Source organism: Pteropus alecto, unplaced genomic scaffold (assembly GCF_000325575.1).
Source record: "Pteropus alecto unplaced genomic scaffold, ASM32557v1 scaffold25, whole genome shotgun sequence".
Classification (NCBI taxonomy): Eukaryota; Metazoa; Chordata; class Mammalia; order Chiroptera; family Pteropodidae; genus Pteropus; species Pteropus alecto.
Window position 1 is genome coordinate 16,521,313 of NW_006441955.1, and position 24,130 is coordinate 16,545,442.

At 35.7% G+C, this 24,130-nt stretch overlaps 1 protein-coding gene across 1 annotated transcript in view; it reads left to right on the plus strand.

Moving 5' to 3' along the window:
• The window catches only part of IL23R (interleukin 23 receptor), a 57,081-nt gene extending 33,587 nt beyond the window's left edge, over positions 1–23,494 (plus strand). The window contains exons 7-11 of the mRNA XM_006919301.1: positions 132–288; positions 13,024–13,113; positions 15,502–15,607; positions 18,073–18,163; positions 22,771–23,494. Of these exons, the coding sequence (XP_006919363.1) occupies positions 132–288; positions 13,024–13,113; positions 15,502–15,607; positions 18,073–18,163; positions 22,771–23,412 (1,086 nt within the window). The 3' untranslated portion in view covers positions 23,413–23,494. The remainder of the gene's footprint in view (positions 1–131; positions 289–13,023; positions 13,114–15,501; positions 15,608–18,072; positions 18,164–22,770) is intronic.
• Positions 23,495–24,130: the final 636 nt, after the last annotated feature.

The window sequence follows — 24,130 nt, forward strand, 5'->3', positions numbered from 1 at the left end:
TCTTTATTTTCCCAGGGTCTAGAAGAGTGCCTGAAACATAACAGGTGCTCTATGCATTTCTACTAAATGGAATAATTGTTCGTTTTAAGAGCACGGTGTATCATTTCATTATCGTTATTCATCCATTTTAGGTTAAGGAATTTGACACCAATTTTACATATACGCAACAGTCAGCATTCTACTTGGAGCCAAACACTAAGTATGTATTTCAAGTGAGATGTCAAGAAACAGGTAAAAGCTATTGGCAGTCCTGGAGTTCACCCTTTTTCCATAAAACACCTGAAACAAGTGAGTGTATTTATATATTTAATCTCTTAGGCTTTTCTTTTGACCTCTCTCTCTTCTAATCATACATATTTTTTTCCTTTTTGACTTTTATCAAAGTTGACAAAACTATTTTAGGGTAGGTGGTAACATTTAAATTGTCATTTTGCTTTGGTTTTGTTAAAGAAGACTACAATTAATGTAATGGTTCTCAAACATTCCTGGGCATAAAAACCAGTGAAAGCCACCTGGTAAGTCCCTCCTCCACCAGTCTGAGGTGCTGGGGCGGGGGGTGGGGCGGGGTGCTCAGGCATCAGCATTTCTTAAAAACATCCTGGGTGATTGTGAAGCATATAATAATCCAAGACCTTGTTTTGAAAAACATTATTAAGAGTTACAGTCAACTTGTTAGTTCTCTCTGATAAAATATATTCTCCTAAAAGAAACACAAATCAAATCATATCAATAAATATTGATTACCTACTGTATGCAAACAATCAGAAAGAGTTAAAACACTTAAACATAGGATTATTTTATTCTTGTCTCAAAATCTGGCTGAGTTATTATTTAATCTTTAGGTATTTCCTGCTCTTAACATTATTAGTTTATTTTTCTACTCATTGACACATGTCATTCAATAAAATCTTAGCCAAATAGACTTTAATTATAAGCAAATAATAAAATGAATCAATTGTAATTGTCATAAGATTCCATAATGGCCCCATTATTCTGAAGAAGTCATCTTATTATAGGTAATTTATACACTAGATTTATTTTTTTCTTTTCAGAAGTGAAGAACTTAATTATAACCACAATATTGTTAATATCATCTTTATTATAGCATAATATCTTAAAATCGTGTTTTATGTAGGCAAAGCACTTTGAAAAACATTATAAATATTGATGTAATTAGAGTAAACCAAGTTCCAAAGACTAGCTTCAAAGTTCTCTTGGCGCCCTCTAATGCCCAAATCTTAGATACACATTATGAAGGGAATCTATACTGAGTCTCAGTTCTCTTTTTTATACATTAATTTTTAATTTAAGATATTCTGTCTTCAGTTGATATTGTTAAAAATTCTCAGCAGTTTAGATGTCATTTTATACTAGTCATAATTTAGTTGATAACCCATTATTTTTAAATGAAATGTAGAATTGTCTAGCAAAATTATTCAAGTTGATAACTAATGTTTATTTACCACTTATGAAGTACCAATATATACAAGCTTGTTTGATCTTTGCATTAGCTACATTTAGTAGTGTAATTGGTACCATTTTAAAAATGAGGAAACTGAGGTGTAAATTGCTAAATGGCACATTGCTAGTGAGAAATAACACCTAAACTAGAATATAAGATTTCTTACCCACCACTAGTCCTCAGCAATCTCAATTTCTTTAACCAATTACATCAAAATGGAGGAGCAGTTTATTAAAGTATTCTACAAGTTAAGTATAAGACCACATTTGTTCTTCTTTAAAAGGTCTTAAACCTTACATCAAAGGAATAGGAACGTCATAGCTACCATGCAACAAGTCTAAATTAAAAGTCTTCATTTCCCAAGGAAAAAAAATCACTTAAAGCAAAAATGCCAGTTAAAATTAAATATTCTTGAAAACTTGCACCTATACAAGTTTAACATGTTAGTTAAGAAGAAATATAAACTATTCTTTTGGTATGAATTCCTTTCTAAGGCATGTTAAACAAGAAACAGTAAAAGTGTATTAGGGAAAGTGCTAATATTAAATCTTCTTAAAAATTTATCTCTTTTTTTATATTTGTAAAAGCAATGCAAGTCTATTGTAATACACAACCTAGAAATCACTGCTGTTTCCAATGCACATATTTTTTTAAATTAAGTTTATTGGGGTAACATTGGTTAATACAATTATATAATTTTCAGGTGTACATTATAATTTACCATCTGTATATTCTATTGTGTGTTTACCACCCAAAGTCCAGTTTCCTTCAATTACCAATATTTGATCCCCTTTACCCACTTCACCCTTTCCTTATGGCCCTATATTTGACCTCTTTTATCCCATCTACCTCTCCCCTCCTTCCTCACCTCCTACCCTCTGGTAATTACCCACTAGTCTATAGTCCATGTCCATGAGTCTCTGTTTGTTTGTCCTGTTCCTTTGTTACTTTTAGGTTTATATCCCACATATAAGTGATATCATGTGATGTTCAACTTTTTCTGTCTGGCTTATTTCACTTAGCATGATTATCTCAAGTTCCATCTACGTTGTTGCAAATGGCTGCATTTTATCTCTTCTTATGGCTGAGTAATATTCCATGGTATATATGTACCACAGCTTCTTTAGCCAATCATCTATCATAGGACATTTTGGTTGCTTCCATGTCCTGGCCACTGTGAATAATGCTGTTATGAACATTGGTGTGCAAATATCTTTATGGACATGATTTTTTAAGTCTTTGGGGTAAATACCCAGTAGAGGGATTGCTGGATCATATGGTAGATCAATTCTCAGTTTTTTGAGGAGCCTCCATACTGTTTTCTATAGTGGCTGTACCAATTTGCAGTCCCAACCGGCAGTATATGAGGGTTCCTTTTTCTCCACATCTTCCCCAACATTTGTTATTACTTGTCCTGTTGATTATAGCCATTCTAACAGGTGTGAGATGGTACCCATTGTGGTTTTGATTTGCATCTCTCTAATAGCTAGTGATGTTGAGCATCTTTTCATATGTTTGTTGGCCATTTGTATGTCCTCTGGGGAGAAGAGTCTGTTCAGATCCTCTATATGCACATATTTTAAATAAGCGCCATAGTGTATATACTGTTTAAATCCTGATTTTCTTAATTCATCTACTTCTTAAGTTTAAAAACCTATTTAATGGCTGATAGCATTCTAATTTATGAATGTACAATAATTTATTTCTCTATTTAAACAATATCTAGATTATTGCATTTTTTCCATTATCGATAAACTTCTTTAAATAACTTTGTATATTAATTCTCCTTTCGTTTTTAGGTCTTATTGGCTCAAGAGTTAAGCACATTTTAAGATGCTTGATACAAGTTGCCGAATTTCTTTTTCGTAAACCTTTAATATCAGATTTAAAAATGCCTTTTTAAAAAGTTTCCATGAAAAGACAATCATACATTCAGTCGTTCATGTCCATTTAGCCTATACTTGCTAGGCGCTTGCAGAATCTCAATGCACAGAGACAAAGATCCCTTAATTCTAGAGAAGATAGTCAATTAAAAAAAGCATAATAAAAAAAATAAATTACGTAGCATTATAAATAAAGATATAAATGAGAGCAATAAGGATGAAATCTCACAAGTAAAGTTTGAATTATTTCACAGTTGAAAGAAATAATAGTCTCTGTAATGCTTTAGTTAACCAACTTGTTCGATAGTGGGGTTTTTTGACCAGCCAAACTTTCCCAGCTATTAAAGGTTTGTTTATTTATTTATGAAGAAACACACCCCAGGCAATAATGCTCCCTCCATGCAGGAATTTCCTGTTTTGTTCTAAAATTATGTGTGTATAACTAAATTGATTCATCTCAAAACAATGTGTTTTCCCCAGTCTTATGACTTCTTTAGTTAAAGGTTTTAAGCCAGCCCTGTTCATTGTTCTTGTGCATCTAGGTTAACATACCTTTCTTTGAATACCCTTCGAAGGGGTATTAACCATTAGGAGAGCACATAATTGTGTTAACTATCCTGTAATCCAACCCCCATCTTGCTTTCTCCCACCTCCACATACATTTGCTCCTTAATTTCAAATGCATAAAAAAAGCTGCAAAACTGTTATTCTCAGGAGCATTTGAGGTCTTGCTCTCCAGCATGTCACTGATTTGGCGCAAATAAACTCTTATGTAAATTCGGAAATGAATAAACAAAAAAAAAACAATGTGTTTTCAAAATTATGCCCAGATGACACTGCAGAGCAAATCATGAAGTAGGTATGGCCCCTAGCATTCTTCCACATCACTCTCTCTCTAGATTGTGATTTCTTTGGCCTTTAAAAACCTGGACTCCCAAAGAAACCAAACAAACTCATTTATAGTAAGGGTTAAATGACTTATAAGACTTATTCTCTTTTCCATCCTCAGACTATTTAGATTTTAATGAAAAACAAAGCCTTATACTAAAAAAGAGAAAAGAAATCAATCAACTTCAGAATGTAATATCAGGCTTTTGCCTTCAGAATGTAATATCAGGCTTTTGCAAACACACAGGAGAGGTTTCTCTGGGTTAGAAACTCATATTTTTCTATCCTGGTATAATAGCAAGAAGTTAATTAAGGGTTATTTAAGGTTAATTAAGAGGCTATTTCAGGGTAACTTTAGGATAATAAATAATAATAGCTAACATTTAGTGGATGCTTGCTACGTGTTGGGCACTGTGATAAATATTTTATATATATTTTATATATATATATGTAAATTGCCCTTTACTCATCACTACAGGCCTATAAGAGAAGTATAATTATTATTACAGTTGTACAGATGGAAAAAGATATGAAACCCAGAGAGATCAAGCAGTTTTGCCAAATGCTACAAAGCTGGTAAATGATAGAACCAGGACATAACTCAGGCTAGGCTGTGAGATTCCAGCACCATTCCTAAGAGACCTAGGAGGGCCCCGTGTCATCGCCCTCTTAGTCACCTAACCAAATTCCCCTCTACACATTAGCTAATAATAAAACTATGCCAACAGCACTTCATTAAATGCAATGTTTGTTATTAAAATGTAAATACAGGAGAAAAGCGTAAACCATAAGATGCTATCAATTATTTCTACTTTGGCATGAAAACAAGATGTGGAAGTAGATTTGAGTTAAGGTTATGAGAACAAAACCACAGGGCTCCAGGAACCCTGGGGTAGGATAAGGCAGGCTGAGATGAAGATAAAGTACAGGTGGAAGAGGTGGCCTTGTCCAAGACAGAACCACTGCAGGGCAATTCATAATGTTTTTCCAGCTGATCCTGGTTCAGTATAGTATCTAGAAAGCAGTGCTTCTCAGAGTGGGGCCTGTACACCATCTGCGTTAGAAATGCTTGGAAACTAGTTTAAATGCAGATTCCTAGATTCCTCAGCCTCTAGCCAATTGATACTTCTGCAGTAAAGTGTAAGAGCCACTGTATCTAGAGGTTAGACACACCTTTTGAGAGGGACAATAATTGTAGGGTATGGGCTCCATACTGTTAAGAAAACAATCCCATTTGCAATAGCATCAAAAACAATAAAATATTTAAGATAATTTAACCAAGAAGATGAAAGACCTGTACACTGAAATATGGACAGAATTGAACAGAATTAAACAGCACATTAAACAGACCATGTACTGTGATCAAGTGAGGTTTATCCCTGGGATGCAAGGATGGTTCAACATATACAAATCAATAAATACATCAACAAAATAAAGGATAAAAATCATATGATCATCTCAATAGATGTGGAAAAATCATTTGATAAAATCCAGCGACACTTCATGATTAAAGCTCTCAACAAATTAGGTCTGGAAGTAATATATCTCAACATAATGAAGGCCATTTATGACAAGCTTGCAGCTAACACCATATTCATACTCAACAGTAAAAAACTAAAAGCTTTCCCTTTAAGATCAGGAACAAGACAAGGATGCCCACTCTCACTTCTTCTATTAATTTGGACTGGAAGTCCAAACCAGAGCAAATAGGCAAGAAAAAAATATGCAAATTGGAAAAAAGAGTAAAATTGTCTCCTTTTACAAATTACATGATCTTATATATAGAAAACCCTTAGGACTCCACCAAAAAAAAAATTTTAGAAGTAATAAACAAATTCAGTAAAGGTTCAAGATAAAAAATCAATACACAAAAGTCAGTTACATTTTTATATACTAACAAGGAACTATCTGAAAGAGATATTTTTTAAAAATCCCATTTACAATAGCATCAAAAACAGTAAAATACTTAAGAATAATTTAACCAAGAAGATGAAAGACCTGTATACTAAAAACTATAAGGCATTGATGAAAGAATTGAAGAATACACAAATAAATGTGAAAATATTCCATGTTCTTGGATTAGAAGAATCAATGTTGTTAACAGTGGTTTTTGGGGACAGAAAAGGGTTGGCACGTGAAAACCTCAGACTGTTGTCTCCTGTACAGTCTGTTCACCTCTCTGCTTCCTCTTCCTCCTGCCCACTGCTTCCTGGGTCACTAACCACTCCAGCCCACTTCAGCAGCCCAGGATCCCCAGAAGCACAGGATGCAAGATCGTTGCCCCAGTGAACTATCACATCCCACATTACGCCCTCGGCCTAGATCCTGCCCTGCCCCTGGATGTGAGGTTTTATCTGAGGTTCTGAGAGCCAGTGAAGGTTGCTGAAGTTGGAGCTCTAGACCACCAACCCAGAGAGTCCTGTTAAAACTCCTGGAGTCTCTAAGCAGTACAGAAAGAGTCCCAAAGAGGAAAAGATAATTTGTCAGTATAGAAAACCAACACTGAAAATGTGAAAGTCAATTCCTAAATTCACTACTACTAATGTAAAAAAGGTGAAAAAAGAGCTTCTTAACAGGAGTGTTTTCAATTTTGCACTGTAACACAGATTCCATTGTAATGAAGAAAAGGTACAGGCTCTGTAATCTCTTTAATGACAAGTCGGAGGCCTGAAGGAAGGGCAGTTACATTTCATAATGACTAATTAACTTTCTCGACTTGCTACTTGCAGTTGAAAAGTTTCCCAGAGAAATCATATTCTTCTTTTTTTTTGACAATTCGCCAAAGGAAGGCATGTATGAGCAAGATATTAAACCACATTGTATTTTGTTCTCACAAAACACTATTGGTTGTTGCATTACCAATGACTCCATAAAGATTCTCATTAATTTTTCAGGACTTTTAGTGTCTAAAAGAGAAACAAATGTTATATCAATGCAACTAAATGTGGGTGATAATAAATGTAATTAGAGGGTGGCAATGTACTTTTGAAAAATACTGCTATTTGTAATTGGAGATTTCTGATTCATTCATATTGAGATGGATTATAAATTTGTAGATTTGTGGTTACTAAACTGGATTAAACAGACACACAATGTTCCTTGAAATACTAATCATTTTATATTTTTCATCTGCATTTTTTATTCTTTTTCGGGTCCTGTTCTTCATTAACCACCAGAGTTCTATAAAATAAAAAACAACTTGAAAGAGCTTCATAATCTCCCTGAGCTTTTCAACCCACTAATAGAGAATAAAGATTACACTTTTCTATGAGGAAGTCATAATTTCTTATATTAGTTTCTTATTGCTACTGTAACAAATTATCACAAACTTGATAACTTAAAACAATACGAATTTATTATCTTCTAGTTCTGGAGGTGAGAAATTCAAAATCAGTATTACTGGGCTAAAATCAAGCTATCAGTAGGGCTGTACTCTTTCTGGAAGCTCTAGGAGAGTATCAGTTTAATTGCCTTTACTAAACTCTAAAGGCTGCCTGCATTTCTCAGCTTGCAGCCCCACCTATGCCAGCAACATAGCATCTTTCAATCTCTGACTATTCTGCCTTCTTCTTATAAGTACCTTGTGATTTCATTGAACCCACTCCTATAACCTAGGATAATCTCCCTATCTCAAGTCTCTTTTACCATATGAATTAATCTATTCAAAGGTTCTGGGGATTAGGACATAGACATCTTTGGAAGATCACTATTTGTCTTTCCACATCTTCTCATTTATCTACCCCCTACCAACTATTGTACTTTCTACCATTCATTGTGATGAGAGGGAAGAAAAAGAAATGAAATGTGGTTCTCTTAAGCAGAAAGAGAGTTATTGGGAAGATAGCTAGAAATCAGTTGGGAGGCTGGCAAAGTGGTCACGAACAGGATCCAAGAAACATTAGAAGCCAGAACCACAGTCAAAATTGCAGCGTAAAAAGAATCTGGTGAAAACTCTATAGCTGGCACTGTGATTACTGCCACTACCTGACTTGTGCCCTGGATACCCTACAGGTGCTGTTGTTACCAGACTCGATATAGCTGCTGCACCCATATTGCATTCTAAGTGATTTCCTAGAGATGTGTGTCCTGTGCAAGTGGGAGGATGAGGGCATCCAATAAATTAGACTTAGATCATCCGCTTGTAGCTACTTAATAACTTCCACAGTGGGAAGCGCCAATCTGCCTCTTACCTATTTTAGGATGCTCACAAAAGAAGTATGTCCTGGTTCTGGGCAACTAAAAGATGGCAAATGTCCACTTGACTCTTCAGGCTCAAAAATAGGTACATGCTATGCTTGAGAGAAAGTTGTACTTCTGAAGAATCTTAAACCACTGCATAAAACTTGGAAGTTGCTCATTCTTGCATATAAAGTTTTGCTACATTTTGACATCAGACCCTCACCTCTATGTGATCCATGTCACTTTGGAAAATTTCCTGGGTGGCTGCTGCTTTTTACCTTTTCTCTTCTTATTCTTTCTCTTTAACAATATGATTGCCATACATATATTTTTTTACCTTCTTCTCCCTCTGCGTACCAAGTACTTACAGCCTAAGAATATAGGCATAAAGATAATCCTTGGATATGTCTAGGCATAACTTCTTATCCTTAATGTATAAGGATGACACTGTAACCCATGAAATGATTCATTGTTTGACTTGTTTTTCAGGGTGTGGTAATGAGTAGGTTCTGACATATCCTTTCTCTGCCCTGGGTGTTTGGTGCCTATTTGATATGTCTGGTCATTGCCTTTTTCTTTGCCAGCTGACATAGACTAGAGTTAAATTTTTACCCTTGGCCCAATAGTGTTAAATTCCAACCATAGAGCTAAACTGGCCTGGGGAGTAAACACTTTAATGCTGTGAAACTTAAAAGCTGAGGTTATTAGAAGAAGGAGATTAGAAAGAAACCAAAAGGAGATGTCTAAGAAAAACAGAATTGAAGAAAGAGCTTCCAATAATTTGAAAAACATACCCTCTGTCTCTTCTAATATGTCTCCTCTTTCTTGAATATCTAGAGCCTTCTGAAAGAAAGGTCTAGAAAGATCCTTGTGTCAGCTTTGCTCAGAGCCTTTATGAGGCAGACCTTGGTTAGTGTGTCTTTGACAGAAAGATTAGTAAGAGCAGAAGTACAGAAAAGAGCCTTATAAATGCCCATACCCTTTGGCCCAGTAATTCCACTTACAGATATCTAGCCTTAGGAAATAAACAGAGCTGTGCAAAGGAGTTTATGTACGATACTATCCAAAATCTAGTTATGATAGTAAGAATTTGCAAACAACCTAAAATTCCAGTAATAAGCTAACACTTATTATGCTTTTAATTTGTGTAAGGCCTGGTTCTAAGTAATTTATATAAACTATCTTAACAAACCCCATAAGTAAAGTGCTGTTATCCAATTTTACAAGTGAAGAAACAGCCACACAGAGGTTAAGCAACTTGCCCAGAGTCATGCAACTCCAAGTGGTGGAGCCAGGACTTGAACTGAGTTTTGTGAGTCCGAAGTTGGTGTTTGAAACCACAGAGCTACACCATTTCTCAATAGGGGACAACAGAATAAATACAATATAAACATGATGAGATATTAAATCATCATTAATATGAGGGTTTGAATAATTTTTCATAAAATGAAAAAAATGTTCATGATATATTTAATTAAAAAAAAACAAAAAACAAGACAAAACATTTAGTAAAGAGCATGATCTCCAGTAGGGGACACAAAAGATTGTTAACAAATGTAAAAAATAATTGTTTTGAGTTTGTGAACAAATGTAAAATTGTATTCTCTGCTGCAGAGGGTTATTAATTAATGTGGCCAGCGGCCAGCAAAACTATGTATCAGACTGGATGGGAATTTTCATTCTCTGACCTCTACCTATGTGACTTCGGGCAAGTGCTTTATCATTTTTACATCTTTGTTTCCTCATCCATAAAGTGAGGACAATAGTATTATCTACCTGATTAGGTTGTTGTGAGATTAAATGAGATGAAGTATATAAAGTCTACTATATTATCTGGAACATAATTAGTACTCAATAAGCGGTCGGTAGCTTAAAAAGAATAACAAAACACATTTTGTCCCATGGTGGATGTAGAGGAAAGGGCTAAGGAGATTGATTTGACATCATTTCTAAGAAACAGATAAAATACATTATTGCTAAAACCGAGTCCTTTTGAGCAGACCTGATTAAATTAGGCTGGTGTTTGATGAGTCAGAAAATGTAGTTATGTTATACTTTTAGTTTTGTCCAATAATAAGAAACTACATTTGTTGTTTGAAACCCCTCTAAATTCCCCATGAACATATTGTCTTCTGTAAGACTAACTCTAATATTCAATATCAGTGTATATAAGTGATATAAAAATTTTTACCAAATTAGAGACAATTTGGTTTTTCTGAGTCTACTCAAGTATAGGCATCTAATATTCCATTGCAGAGACAGAATTGTCTCATTATGGACATAACACAATAGACATTAAATAAATAATGAAAATACCATGAAATTTTTCTAGCACATTAGGCAATACACTAATGATTACAGCTATTTGATATAATGTTTTCAGTTGCAAAAGATGTGTGTATACATCATTGTGTGCTTGTGAATGCTTTTGAATGTTAAAATACTTGAAAATACTATGAAATACTAATAGCAGGTAGTTTAAAGGGATGGGATTAGAAATGGATTTTTTCTCTTCCTTTTGTTTTTCCTGTTAAAATTCTTTTCTCTTATAGTTACTGACTGTTTTTATAATGAAAAATGATTAAGTACAATTTAATAAGAAATTACCTAACCACTTGGTGGCAGTATGTTCCGAAAAACATAATCTATATGGCTTCATTTCAGTCCACTTAAAAATATTTCCATTAGCTTGATTTCTTCTAGAATAATCTTTTTTCCTTTTTATTTATTTTCTTTTTCTTTTTTCTCTTTGTTTTATAATGATCTTGTTTATAAATTGTCTTACTTCAGAGATCTGATTCTTTGTGAAATTGCTCTCATAATTAAGCCTCTAATTTAAATTGCTTTAATTTAATCAAATTTAAATTGATGTACCTGATTGATTTAAACTATGATAACAAAAGACCCTAAGGGAGGACTGTGTTTATTCTTTATTAGGTTAATAAAGCCCTAGTCAGATATGAAAATCATTTTTACAAAATGCAAATTAATATCTGAAGTTTCATTGCCAAATAACCACCTATAGTTTATACAACAGAATTACATTAACCTGTATTAAAAGCCAATTACACCATATATTTCTTTTAAATAAAAATGCTAATGTTAAAATAATGAACGTGAAAACAAAAATAATTCAGCAACATGCTATAAACCCATGATTTTGCCAAATTGGAAATAGTGTTACATTTTAATGTAATATTTCTCTTAAATTTCAAAGTAATATACATGCATATTCCTGCACGGGTTCCCTGAGGATGAGCATAGCCTATAATATACTAATTTAGATGAATAAACCTGACTGTTGGCCATGGCACATAAACTTGTTCCCTCTGAGTTTGATGGAATTACATATTTGAGAACAAAAGAGATTTAGTGAACCATTGAGAAGCCAAAAAGAATTTCTAATTTGTCACACTTCACAGTGAAACATTTCCCTCCTGCTGTGAAGAAACCAGGATAAAAACACAGAAAAGAACTTTTGGCTTTCTGATATTTTCATCTTCTAAAATCCCATACCTATTGTCCTTAGAAAACCACTCTTTAATTGAGCCTGTACTGGCACCCAGGTCAGCCTTACTCAAAAATGTCCAAAGGCCCATAGGAACCTATTAATTGGAACTCTATGATATTTTCTCAAAAGAGAGTTGTCTGGGCCGCATAACTTGTTATACAAGTGTGTGATATCTTAGTGACACCCTCAAGTTGTGATTTCTCCCTGGTCCCAAAAGTAATTTTTTTTAAAAGAAGAATTTGAACATTGAAATCAGAATAACTGAATAATAGGGTTTGAGGCTTTCTTGGGGATCCGGAGCTTAGAACCATTTTCAGGAATGTCTTCTGTCAGCTAGGAGAACCGTGTCCTTGCAGTCACCCCTGGCAGCTTTTAATTATCAGGAGGGAGGAGGAGGGTAAGGAAGCTCCAGGACTCTTTGAGTTCAGACAGAAATCGAGTTAGCTGCCAACACCGCTCACTCCACCCTGGGCAGAAGCTTTCATTAGCAGTGTCCTGACAGCCTTTATGACTAGACAGGGCTGTGGCCAGGATCCTTGCCAGCAGGGAAGAAGCAGAGGGAAGTCATTAATGGGATTCCACCCCTGTGTTACAACCTCAAAGTGTCTGCTAATCAAAACTGGGCTTCTTATATGGAGTCAAGATGCTGCTCACAAACAGCATCTCAAAGATTACGCAAAAGCAAAAGTCACACATCTTGGAGGCTCTTAAGGAAACCTAAATTTTATTGTGTCATCTACTGGAAGGAATCAAGTAGAGACCAGTTACTGTGTCTGTTTTCTGGCCCAGTGAATGAAATAAAGCTCTTCGGTATTTGTTGCCTAGAAGTCTCATGAAATTAGTGGACATACCTTGAAGTTTTACAAACCCTAAGTAGTTTTTATTGTTTTGTTTTGTTTTCCACTGTTTTTGTCTTTAGAATTTACTGAATTAAATAAAAAGAAGAAAAGATACACATAACTGAAGGCCTTTGCTTTTATTCCATCTTTTAAGCTTGTTAGAGTTACTGGTTTACTTTAAAAATCTCCCAACAAATGAAGAAACTCTCTTAACCTGAGAGCAAAATATAAGAAGCTGACACTATTTTCTTTTTCTTTTAGTTTCCCAGGTCACATTGAAATCATTCCAACACGATACTCAAAATTCTGGGCTTCTTACTGCTTCCATCATTAAAGGACACCTTACTTCTGGTAAGAAAATACAACTTGGGTTTTTCTAGTAGTCTTTACTAATCATTCATTTCAATTCTCTATACTGAAAAATTATGTGTCAGACACAAATTTTTTAATAAGAAGATTTGCCATATGCTTTCTACAGAAAAATAATCAACAAAGATCTGCTTACAATTGAATCTAAGGAGTAGTCTAGGTGGGTTTTGCCAGCTTTTGCTCTGGATTGGATATACTTTCATTTCGAATGGTGCTGGGACTGAAAACCCCAAAACTTCTTTCTAAAAAATTTTCGTTATTTCAGTGTCTACAATGTACTAAGAGTTTTATATACCTCATCTTTTTCAATGTTAAAAACACAAAGTGAGGTAAGTGTTACATATCTATTTTATAAATGGGAAAACTGGAGCTCAGAGAGGTTGGAGAACTTGTCCAAGGTCACACTAAGTGACAAACTAAAATTGAAATCCTGTTTTTCAAGTCCTGAAGTCTGTGCTCATTCTCTCATATAAACCAGTTCCTATTTTATTTGTTAGTATGACTCAGGATTTTCCATTGATGAGCATACCTAAATATTTTAGGCACAAAAAGATATTAGATCAGGTTGTGCAAAGGGGCAAATATAACTCTGAACAGAAATTTCAAATTGAAAAACTTTAGGCATTACTATTTCACCACTGACCACTGGTAGACTACTCATGTCCTTACGTAGAAGTCTGGCAAGAATAGTCTAAGAATTTTTGCAGGTTATATTGACTTCTGCTTACTTATTTAACAAATACTCATTAAGCAACTACTATGTACCAGGCACTGGTCTGGATACTGGGGAATCAGCAGTGAAAAAATGAACAAAGCCCCTGTCTTCATGGAGATTCCATTCTAGATAGACAGGGGGAGAAAAACAACAAACAAAACAATGAGAAAAAAGTTAGGTGGCAGTAAATGTTATAAACATGAAGCAAGGTATGAGCACTTTGAATTTGTATATGTGAATCAACTATAAGCCAAGTGCTTGGGTTCAGTACAGATGCCTAATTACAGGTGCCTACATAGACCCAAACCTTGATATATCTGTGGGAATTGTGGAGGCTAGGAACTCAGGGCAGCTCTATTAGGTATTATTATCTCTATTTTACAGAAGAGGAAACTTGAGCTTCAGCAAGTTTATAATTACGCTCTGAGGTTACATAGCTGATAATGGCATGGTCAATTTCAAATGCAGGTATCTTAGGTCACTATGCTCTATCCTTAGACCCTTTTGCCCCAGTCCTATATTAACGCGGGGATTCTCCACCCTCCCCCGGGCACTAACGCCCAAGGGTATGTGGCAGTCAGCACCTCTCATTAGTTGTATGAAATCTTCAGCAATTGCATTTTAGTCCTAGAAAAACACTAATTCCATATCCCACTGGGACTTTGGAGTGATTGAAGCTACACTGGCCTCTGTCAACCAATTGGCTTCAGAAGAGGGCCTGAAAATCCTGGACACCCCCAGGTGTGTAATAGGCCAGCTGGGAAATAACTAGGGAAGGGCCAATACAGGGTCTGCCTCTTGGTATGTATCTGACAAACATTTGCCAAAAGGAGGGAGGAAGGAGGAAGGGAGGGAAGTCAATACTCACAATGGCTCTAAACAAACTCCAGTGTCATAAGTCATTTCTTGATTATGGTCTATATTCAAAAATAGAAAATAGAGTTTTACATGTACTAGGAAGAAAATATGATGAGCCTGGTAGGTAACACATGTTGAATATATTATATTAATTATTTAAAGGTTTCAGGTGGTTAATTCAACTTCAAAATTCAAGAAAAGCAGTTAGCATTGTTTTTAAAATAAAATGTGAGTGAAAGATATATAGCGATCGAAAAAAATTTTTATAACATATTTTCCTAAGTAGGGTGACTGTCCTTTCTCAGCAGCAAAAGATTCATGAATAGTAAATTTTGAAGAATGGTGACAAGTTGTATATGACTTTTATCTTGCGCAAAAGGTTAAGGGAAAAAAAAAAACCTCAGTTGTGACTGTGGCCAGCTTTAGACTCTGTTACAAGCAATTGGGAATTCTCACTTGTGTCAAACCAAGTGAGGTTCATCAACAAACTTTTTATACAAAATATGCACACACAGCTCCAAAAAATGTCTAATGCTGACCACATTTACCAGAGATGCACTTCTAGAAACCCGCTGACATCATACATATGTAACCTAGCTTTCTCAAACAAAAAGTATTGTCATGCAGTTTGGAAGGGCAATCACTTTACAGCCCAAGGTAAATGTTAATTTTGTTTCCCTGTTTCTCTTTTTCTTTGAGATCAATGACCTTCCTTTTGACCAGAGTAGAGAGAATGATGATTCTGACATCACAGGGAAACTAATGTTTAGCTAAAATGATTTTTTCTTTCCTTTCAGACGACAGGCAACAAAACTTTGGACTTTTATTGGGAATGGTCTTCTTTGCTGTTGTGTTGTCAATTCTTTCTTTGATTGGGATATTTAACAGATCGTTCCGAACTGGGTAGGTTTTTGTAGGATTTGTTTTCTGATTTTGGCCATATAATTGTACCACCACAATGTCGTCAATTTAGTTGTTTATGAGAAAAATCCATCAACATTTTTACTCAGAGAAAGGAAAAACAAAAGGAATAGTATTTGAGTACCTACCTATGTCAAACTCTTTATAAATGTCATTCATTTAATCTTCACAGTGACCCTGCTAGAAAAGCTCTATAGCTTAATTCATAATGACTTACGGGAGGCTTAGAGAGGTTAAATGCTTAGTCCAAAGTCACTAAGCACTAGCCAGGAGTCCAGATGGGACTGATATCACAGCCTATGTATGTACTCTCCTTCACTACACAATCTTCTCACTGTGGCTGCATCTTTTAGAGTGGTTAAGTCATAACCTGCATCAAATTCTACCCAAATAAATCCCCTGAGTCAGTGTGAAAAGAAATGTGTTAACATCTGAATTCGTCCCTTTAGTATCAATTGTGTTAAGTGTTTTAGCATCTAGCCCCAATGCCCATTCTTCTTGGCCTCCATTAATCATTTTTTCCAATATGGTATTAGTAAAGATCTATGCCTAGTTATTGAAAAATAGGACTTTAGGAAAAACAAGGCCTTCACTTTCCTAAATTCTACTAGACGCACTGAGAACATATTTCTAGTCATTTCATGTGGCAGTCTCCCAGTACATCCAATGACTCACAAACTTTAACACGTATGAATGTACTTTGCCTAATAGACACTGAGTTTCTATTTATTTCTATCACTTGCTTCATGAGATAATCTTTCTTTCTTTTAAATTTATAATTAAGACATGGCAGAAAGATTTAGAATGAGGTATTCTAAATAAAATATACTAGTGATTGTTTTTTATTTATGTATACTTCTTCGTCAGAACTTAAATATTTAAATTACACATTAATAAACATATCCCCCATATTCTTGTGAGATGGACAAATATATATGGTACTTTATTTTAGGTTGTTTTAAAATATACTTGATTATAAAGCCTTTTGAAATATTTTAATGTTCAAACTTATACCACATAAAAATATTAATATTTGTGTTGTTATTCAAAGATGTCCTAGTGTGAAATTTTAAATAGCATTGAATTTGTTACTAAGAATAACCTAAAATTAATGCCTGTTGGTAATAACAAATGAGAAAATAGGATAATTCTTTGCTAACTTAATTATTTAAATAACTATTCTTTTTAAAAAGATTTAAAAAAAAAACAAGAGATAATTCTAATGTATTTTATGTATGAGCAGATATTGTTATTTATTATAACTATATATAATTTATATAAGCCTTATTCAATAAATAGAACTGGAAAACAGAGCATAAAATATTTTAAATATAATGAAACCAAGAGTGGCTATAGTGAGAATATACATTCTCACTATATCAGCATGCTGTATAAAAATTTTCCTACAATAGCATGAATTTACTAATTTGGTTTAATTTTAGGTATAGAAAGAGAATGTAAATTAGTAAAAAAGCTGAACTATAAAACATTGCAAAATATTGTAAAGAAATTATTTTTACCCTACTGTTCAAGGTCAAATTGGGCTAGCAAAGTACATTCAGCCATTTTGGTTGTTACTTAGTAAAAGTCCTCAGAGAAGCTTGCTTATGCAGATAAACTAGCATGGTCTGTTGTTAATGGGTGCATTGTTAACATAGGAAAATGTGCCAGAGATCACTTTAGTCTCTTCTAAGTTCCTGGTACAACCTCTTTGTTCAAATCAATTTTTACTGTAAAAGCAGAAAGTACTTTCAACACAGTGGCAGTGCCTAGGGGTAGCTTGGGGAAAGAAGTGCGTCGTACACAGCTTCTCTCTCTTCTTTCCATCATCCCCACCCTAGGGTTCCTTAAGCACACAGCCTAAGTCAAAACTGGTATTCTCGCTGTGCCTACAACTTCCCCAGCTTCCCGCTCCATCCATAGGAAGAAAGTTTAGCGCCACCACTATCTTCTTAACTCTGGAATCATTACAAATTCAGAATTAGAGGAACTCAAATTATACAGTTTTATTATATGACATTCTCTTTTTTAATATTTTTCTGTGGTTACGGTCACCTTGGAAAGTTCTATAAAATATCCCTAAGTTTTCCAAAATTTTCCACACTGATATCTCCTGCTTATAATGGTTTGCCATATCTAAAATGTGTATAATTTCACTTCCAGGGTGGCTTTCCCATTTATCTTGAATCTAAGCATAAGTGTTTTGATACGTTCCAGCTCATTAGAGAGAAGCAGAGCAATAGAGAGAAAAGAAAAATCTGAACAGAAATTGAATCAACTTTCCACTTAACTATTTCAAGTAAGAGATAGAAATCTTAGTTCCTGCTTCAGAAAGTTTGGTTTTTATTATACATTCCATTCCAGTTGATTTCCTAATCTCCTACGTGATTGGCTACACCAGTCCTAAAGGAAAGTGCTTCTTCTAATGTGTCGTTTTTGTTTTTTAGAATTAAAAGGAGAATCTTATTGCTAATACCAAAATGGCTTCATGAAAACATTCCTAATATGGAAAACAGTAATGCTGCGAAAATGCTACAGGTAATCAAACACCATCAAATAAAAACTAAATGGCAACTTTGACTAAGAGTGCAGTCCAACAGGGTAGAATATCCATTCAAATAAATAGAGGTGTGTGAATATTAGCATAACTGTATTAATATATGTAGAAACAAAATTACACATATTTCAAATCATACTTAAAAGGGAAGAGAGAATGGAGTTAGGGACAGGAGAAAGAAATAATGTTACTTAAAAGATAAAAGTAAAGTGGAAGATTGTGGGCCAGGTACCAGAGTCACTTGGTGGCCATGTAATTGGTAGATATCTTCAGAGACCAAAGGAAGAGGGCAGAATAGCTCAATAGAATGAGAGTCGAAGACATAAAGGGACTTCTGTTTTACATCAGACTGGAGAAGCAGGCAAAGCCCAAGGAGGACACCACTTCACTTCTACTACCCAGTGGAATTCAAAAAAATAAATGTGAGAGGACTATGAGAAATGGTGTCACCAGGGGTGTGCCGGGTTTCCAATTCAGCAAAGAAGAGACAAATGAGCTGGGAAGACCCTGAGGGTATATGAGATTTTGCTAGTTGTGGTAGAACTGCTGATGATTATGGCTGAGGGGAATAATTTGCTGTGTGTGCTCCTTCCGGCACTCTGGCCTGGCCATCAAGGGGCTCAAAACCCAGTGGATAGGATGGACACATTATCCAAGCATTGCAATGCAGCAATGTAAGTGCAGTGACAGAAATGAGACCAAACATAACAAGAAGATAGAGGACACATATTGAAATATGAGTAGGAATTGCTCAGGAGAAATAGAGAACATTCAAAACAGAGAGGATAACTTCAGCAAAAGCACACAAATGAAAAGAGCATGTTGGGTATTGCTTTATCGAAAAGCTTTATGTGAGGCGTGGCTGGAATAATGCTGGAATGATGAGTGGGATCAGATCACGAAAGGTCTTAGCACTATGGAACTCAGACTTCATCCTGTTGACCAATAGTTTTCAAACTTAAAAAGAAATTATTTTTGCCTAGGAACTCTGTGTTTAAATGATGTGAAGAAGACAGGTATTTGTAAAACAAATAAAGTGGCTCTATTTGGAGCTCTGGAAAGCCTAGTCTGCCCCTAACCCCAGAGAAGTCCCTAAGGCAACAGTTTTCAGCCTTAGCTACATATTAGAATCCCATTGCCCAGGCCACAACCCAGGATCTCTGGGGGAAGGGTGGGCCTGGGAAGACTCAGGCATCTGTATTTTCCAAAGCTTCCCAAGTAATTCCACTATGCAGCCAATGCTTAGAACACTGTTGAGGGGTTGAAAACAACTGCTAAAGACAATGAGGAGCCAGTGAGGTGTTTTCAGTTGAAATAGACATAGTCCTAAAACAGAGGCAGAATTAGGAGGGTCAGAGAATGAGCATAGTGAGATGGGGACTAAACGTCGGGAGGCAAGGATCACAGGGCTCACCAATTTGTAGAGGGTCCACAACATAAGGAGTAAATGAGTCCATGGAATGTGACAAGGAGCAGATCACTAGTGATCCTGGCACAGAGGTTCTGCTGAGAGGTGAAAGGTAAGTGAGGAAGTAGGGACTGAGAATGTAGATATCTTTCGATGAGGTGCACTAGAAGGGAAGTGAAGAAAGGGAAAAAAGAGTTCTGCCGATATGTGGTCAGTTTTCAAATACTCATGGAATGAATGAATGACAGTAGCTCCAGAGGGGTGTGGAGTCAGAAGCATGTTTGTACAAAATTAGATAGGTTTGAGAAAGACTATTACAGTTGGAGGAAATTGCTTAAACAAGACTGTGGAGAGCGGAGGGATGTTCTAAAAAGAAGAGGTGGAAAGTTCACCTAGAGCAGGAGGGATCTTTGTTTCCAGATATACGAAGGAGGGACAAGGTGTGGATGTGGCTGGTTTTGAAGGAGGAAATGTTGCCTAACAGTGGAGGAGTGATCCAGAACAACTGAACCTACATATGTAATGAAGTGCACAGTTAACAGTTAACCAAAGGGCAAGCGTATATTCATCAAAGTACAGAAAATAAATAGTGTAGTCTTGATATTCATTCCACTTAGTAGTTCTATCTTGTTCCCTCATTAATTATCCTAGGCAATTGGGAACTTAATGTGGCTCAAAGAATTGTCTCTGATCTCATTGTGATCAGATCCTCTGCTTCCTTTATCCTCCTCGTTCTAGAATCGTCCCCATTGGTCTTCTGTGTCCTTCATCGTGGTTCAACTCCCACCCACTTCTCCACTCAGTCACCAGCCTGAAGTGGGGAAAATGCCTCCTTCCTTGGAACATAGCTACTTTGCATTCTTAGTTTCTATAGTGTATCTAGCTCCTCTGACTTCATCTGATCTTTAACTCCTTATCTGTGGTTTCACATTTCGGTTACCTGCGATCAACCTCAGTTCAAAATATGAAATGGAAAATACATAAGTTTTAAATTGTATGCCATTCTGAGTAGTGTGATGAAATCTCAAACCATCCAACCTGGGATGGGAATCATCTCTTTGTCCAGCGTATCCATACTGTACATGCTACCCATCCATTAGTCACCTGGTAGCCACTCGGTTATCAGATTGACTGTTGCGGTATCACAGTGCTTGTGTTCAAATAACCCTTATTTTACTTGATAATGGCCCCAAAGTATGAGAATAGTGAAGCTGGCAATTTGAATATGCCAAAGAGAAGCCATAAAGTGTATGTATGTAAAGGAAAAAAACACAGTATAGATAGTCATGAGCTGAGTAACGATTGAATACATTCTGAGAAATGTGTCATTAGGAAATTTTGTCCCTATGCAAACATCATGGAGTACACTTACACAAACTTAGATGGTGTAGCTTACTGCACATTTAGGTTATATAGTATATAACTCCTAGGCTATAAGCCTGTATAGCATGTTACTGTACCAAACAATACAAGATTAAACCAAGCACAAGAGAAATGATGTAAGCAAGAGACAGGGTAAACATGAGATGTATGAGGCTGCTGCCAGCCTAAAATGGCATACTGTTTTACAGCAAACTTTTTTCTTATAAGTAGAAAGAGTACTCTCTAAAATAATAATAAAAGAGTATATAATATAGTAAATACATATAATAACATAGTAGTTTATTAAGTACATATTTGTTATGTACATATATGTACTATACTTTTATACTACTGGTAGTGCAGTAGGTTTGTTTACACCAGCATCACCACAAACACATGAGTAATGTGCTACACTATGACATTATTACAGCTATGACGTGAGTAGGTGATAGGAATTTTTCAGCTCCATTATAATCTTATGGGACCACCATCATATATGTGATCCCACATTGACCAAAACATCGTTTTATAGCTCATGACTCTATAGGTCGGATTAGGTACTATCTTTGGTTTCAGGCATCTGCTAGTGGTCTTGGAATGTATTCCCTGTGAAGAAGATAGGATTGCTATACATGTCTGCCCATCCCAGTCCGAATTTTGTAAGTTTCATGGGGAGTCTGTGCGTGAAAAAAATTTTGAATGCCGCTTTATTCGAGGTCTTTCTTTTTGCCCAACTTTCTTCCCATTCTGGATTCCTGGGATTAGAAGTGAACCTTAGGGTTTCCTTCAGATGAGGTTTTGTTCTAGGCAGCTTGGGCTGCTATAACAGAATACCATAGACTGTGTGGCTTAAACAATAAACATTTATTTCTTACATTCCTGGAGGCTGGGAAGTCCAAAATCAAGACACTGGCAATTTGGGTTCCTGGTGAGAGCTTTCTTGCAGACATTGCCTTCTTGCTGGATCCTCACAAGGCAGAGGGAGAAATCATCTCCCTCCTGTCTCTTCTTATTAGGGCACTAATCCCATTCTTGAGAGCTCCACCCAAAGACTAATTATCCCCCAAAGACTCTGCCTCTTAATACCATCACATTGGGGATTAGGCTTCAACATATGGATTTTTGAGGGAGAAAAACATTCAGTCCATAGCAGGCCACTATAATTTTATAACTGTGTTGGGTGGGAGTTATTTGCCCTAGGAAGCCAGGCATCAGGTAGAAGGCCTCAAATCCTTTTCTTACCCAGAAGAATCATCAAGCTTTTATACAAATAAAAACCTCTTCATCCATGCTCCTGATCATCACAGACATGTCTGAACTGTAAGTAGCTGCACACCTTTAGAATCTCAACTCAAAGCACTTATTACAACCTTATTCTCAAATAGAAGCAACACAGGATTCTCCCCCGCACTCCATTTTTTTTCATTTAAGCAACAAAGTATTTTCTTGCGGTAAGGCTCCATAATATTAAGAAATATCCAGCATGTTCCCCAAACCAGATTTTAAAAGGCCCTGAAATAATATGCAAGTTAATCTGCAAGATGCTTCTTTAAAAATTTTAAACTGACATGTGCTTAAAACATAGATTATTTTTACTACTTCTTTCTTTCAGGCTCCTCAGGGGAAAATTTAATAAGGATTTGGAATCAAGCAGGATAACAAAGGACAAGGGAGGAAATTATATGGGAAGAGAAACAATATGAGAAAAAGGAGAAGGAAAGGAAAACAGAGGGAAAGCAGAATTCTAGTTCTTACTCAGTTATCCAGCTGGCCCCTTTTAATGTCTTATGCAAAATAAAATAATGTTTTTCTTTCCAGGAAAAGAGTGAATTTATGAATAATTCCAGCGAACAGGTCTTATATGTTGATCCAGTGATTGCAGAGATAGAAATCTTTCTCCCAGAAGAACGCAAGCCCACAGACCACAAGAAGGAGAAGAACACAGGATCCCTGGAGACGAGAGGATGCCTGCAAAAGTCATTACTCACCAGTACTACGGTTGGGTATATTCCTGATCTGAGCACTGGATATAAACCCCAGATTTCAAATTTTCTCACTGAGGGAAACCACCCCAGCAATGACGATGAAACCGTTTCCTCAACTCTCAAACCATCAGTTGATTCCTTAGACCTGGGAAAGAATGCTCGGTTTGAAAACTCCGATTTTGCTTTTTCTGTCTCAAGTGTGAATTCGTTAAGCAACATACTATTTCGTGAAGAATTAAGCCTCATTTTAAATCAAGGAGAATGCAGTCCTCCAGATATGCAAAACTCAATAGAGGAGGAAACCACCATGCTTTTGGAAAATGCTCCACCCAATGAAACAGAACAGACCCTGCTGCCTGATGAATTTGTTTCCTGTTTAGGGATTATGAATGAGGAATCGCCTTGTGTTAATCCTTATTTTCCACAAAATATTTTGGAAAGCCATTTCAGTAGGATTTCACTCTTGGAAAAGTAGAGAGGTATAGTCAAAATTAATGTGGGAAAGCTGCCTTGCAATCTGAAGTTGGATCTCCCCCTCAACATAAATTTACCTCTGCTCTATTTTTTTAAATTAGAGAATTAAGGTTCAAAGATGGAACATTCTTCATGGTCACAAAAGAAGCAGCAATATTAGGGACCCCCATCTGTACTTTTTTTAAAGTATCATATCTTTTTTATTTTCCCTCATTGCAAGGCACAGAACAGATTGTTTTCTGTTGTATAAAAGATAAATAATACAAAATATGTGGTAATGAAGTAAATACTGAAAATAATTCTTTAAAGTCGAGACATTAATATTTGCTTGCAAGGGGAGAAGCAAGTTTAATTTTCATTTTACTGCTTACGATTCTCTTGAGTACATAAAAACATAGTCCTCATAACAAAATAAGTAAAAGATAGAAACAGAGGAGCAATTAACTAGCATGTTTGCTGTATTATTTTTTCTACTGTTTTCTATTCAGGTGTTAGAGATTTGATCTTTTGTTATTCTGATTTTGGACTAAGAAAGTTGTAAAACAATGATGTGTGGAAATCATGAGATTGCTATCTTCGTGCAAGTTAAGACTGATGACATTGTTCTCCTGTGGCATATTTGGTGCATTAATTACACTATACTAGAATTAATGAGGTAGCAGATGCAGGATCAGTAAGGTGTAATTTTTTTTTGGTAATCAACTATGTATTAGATACGT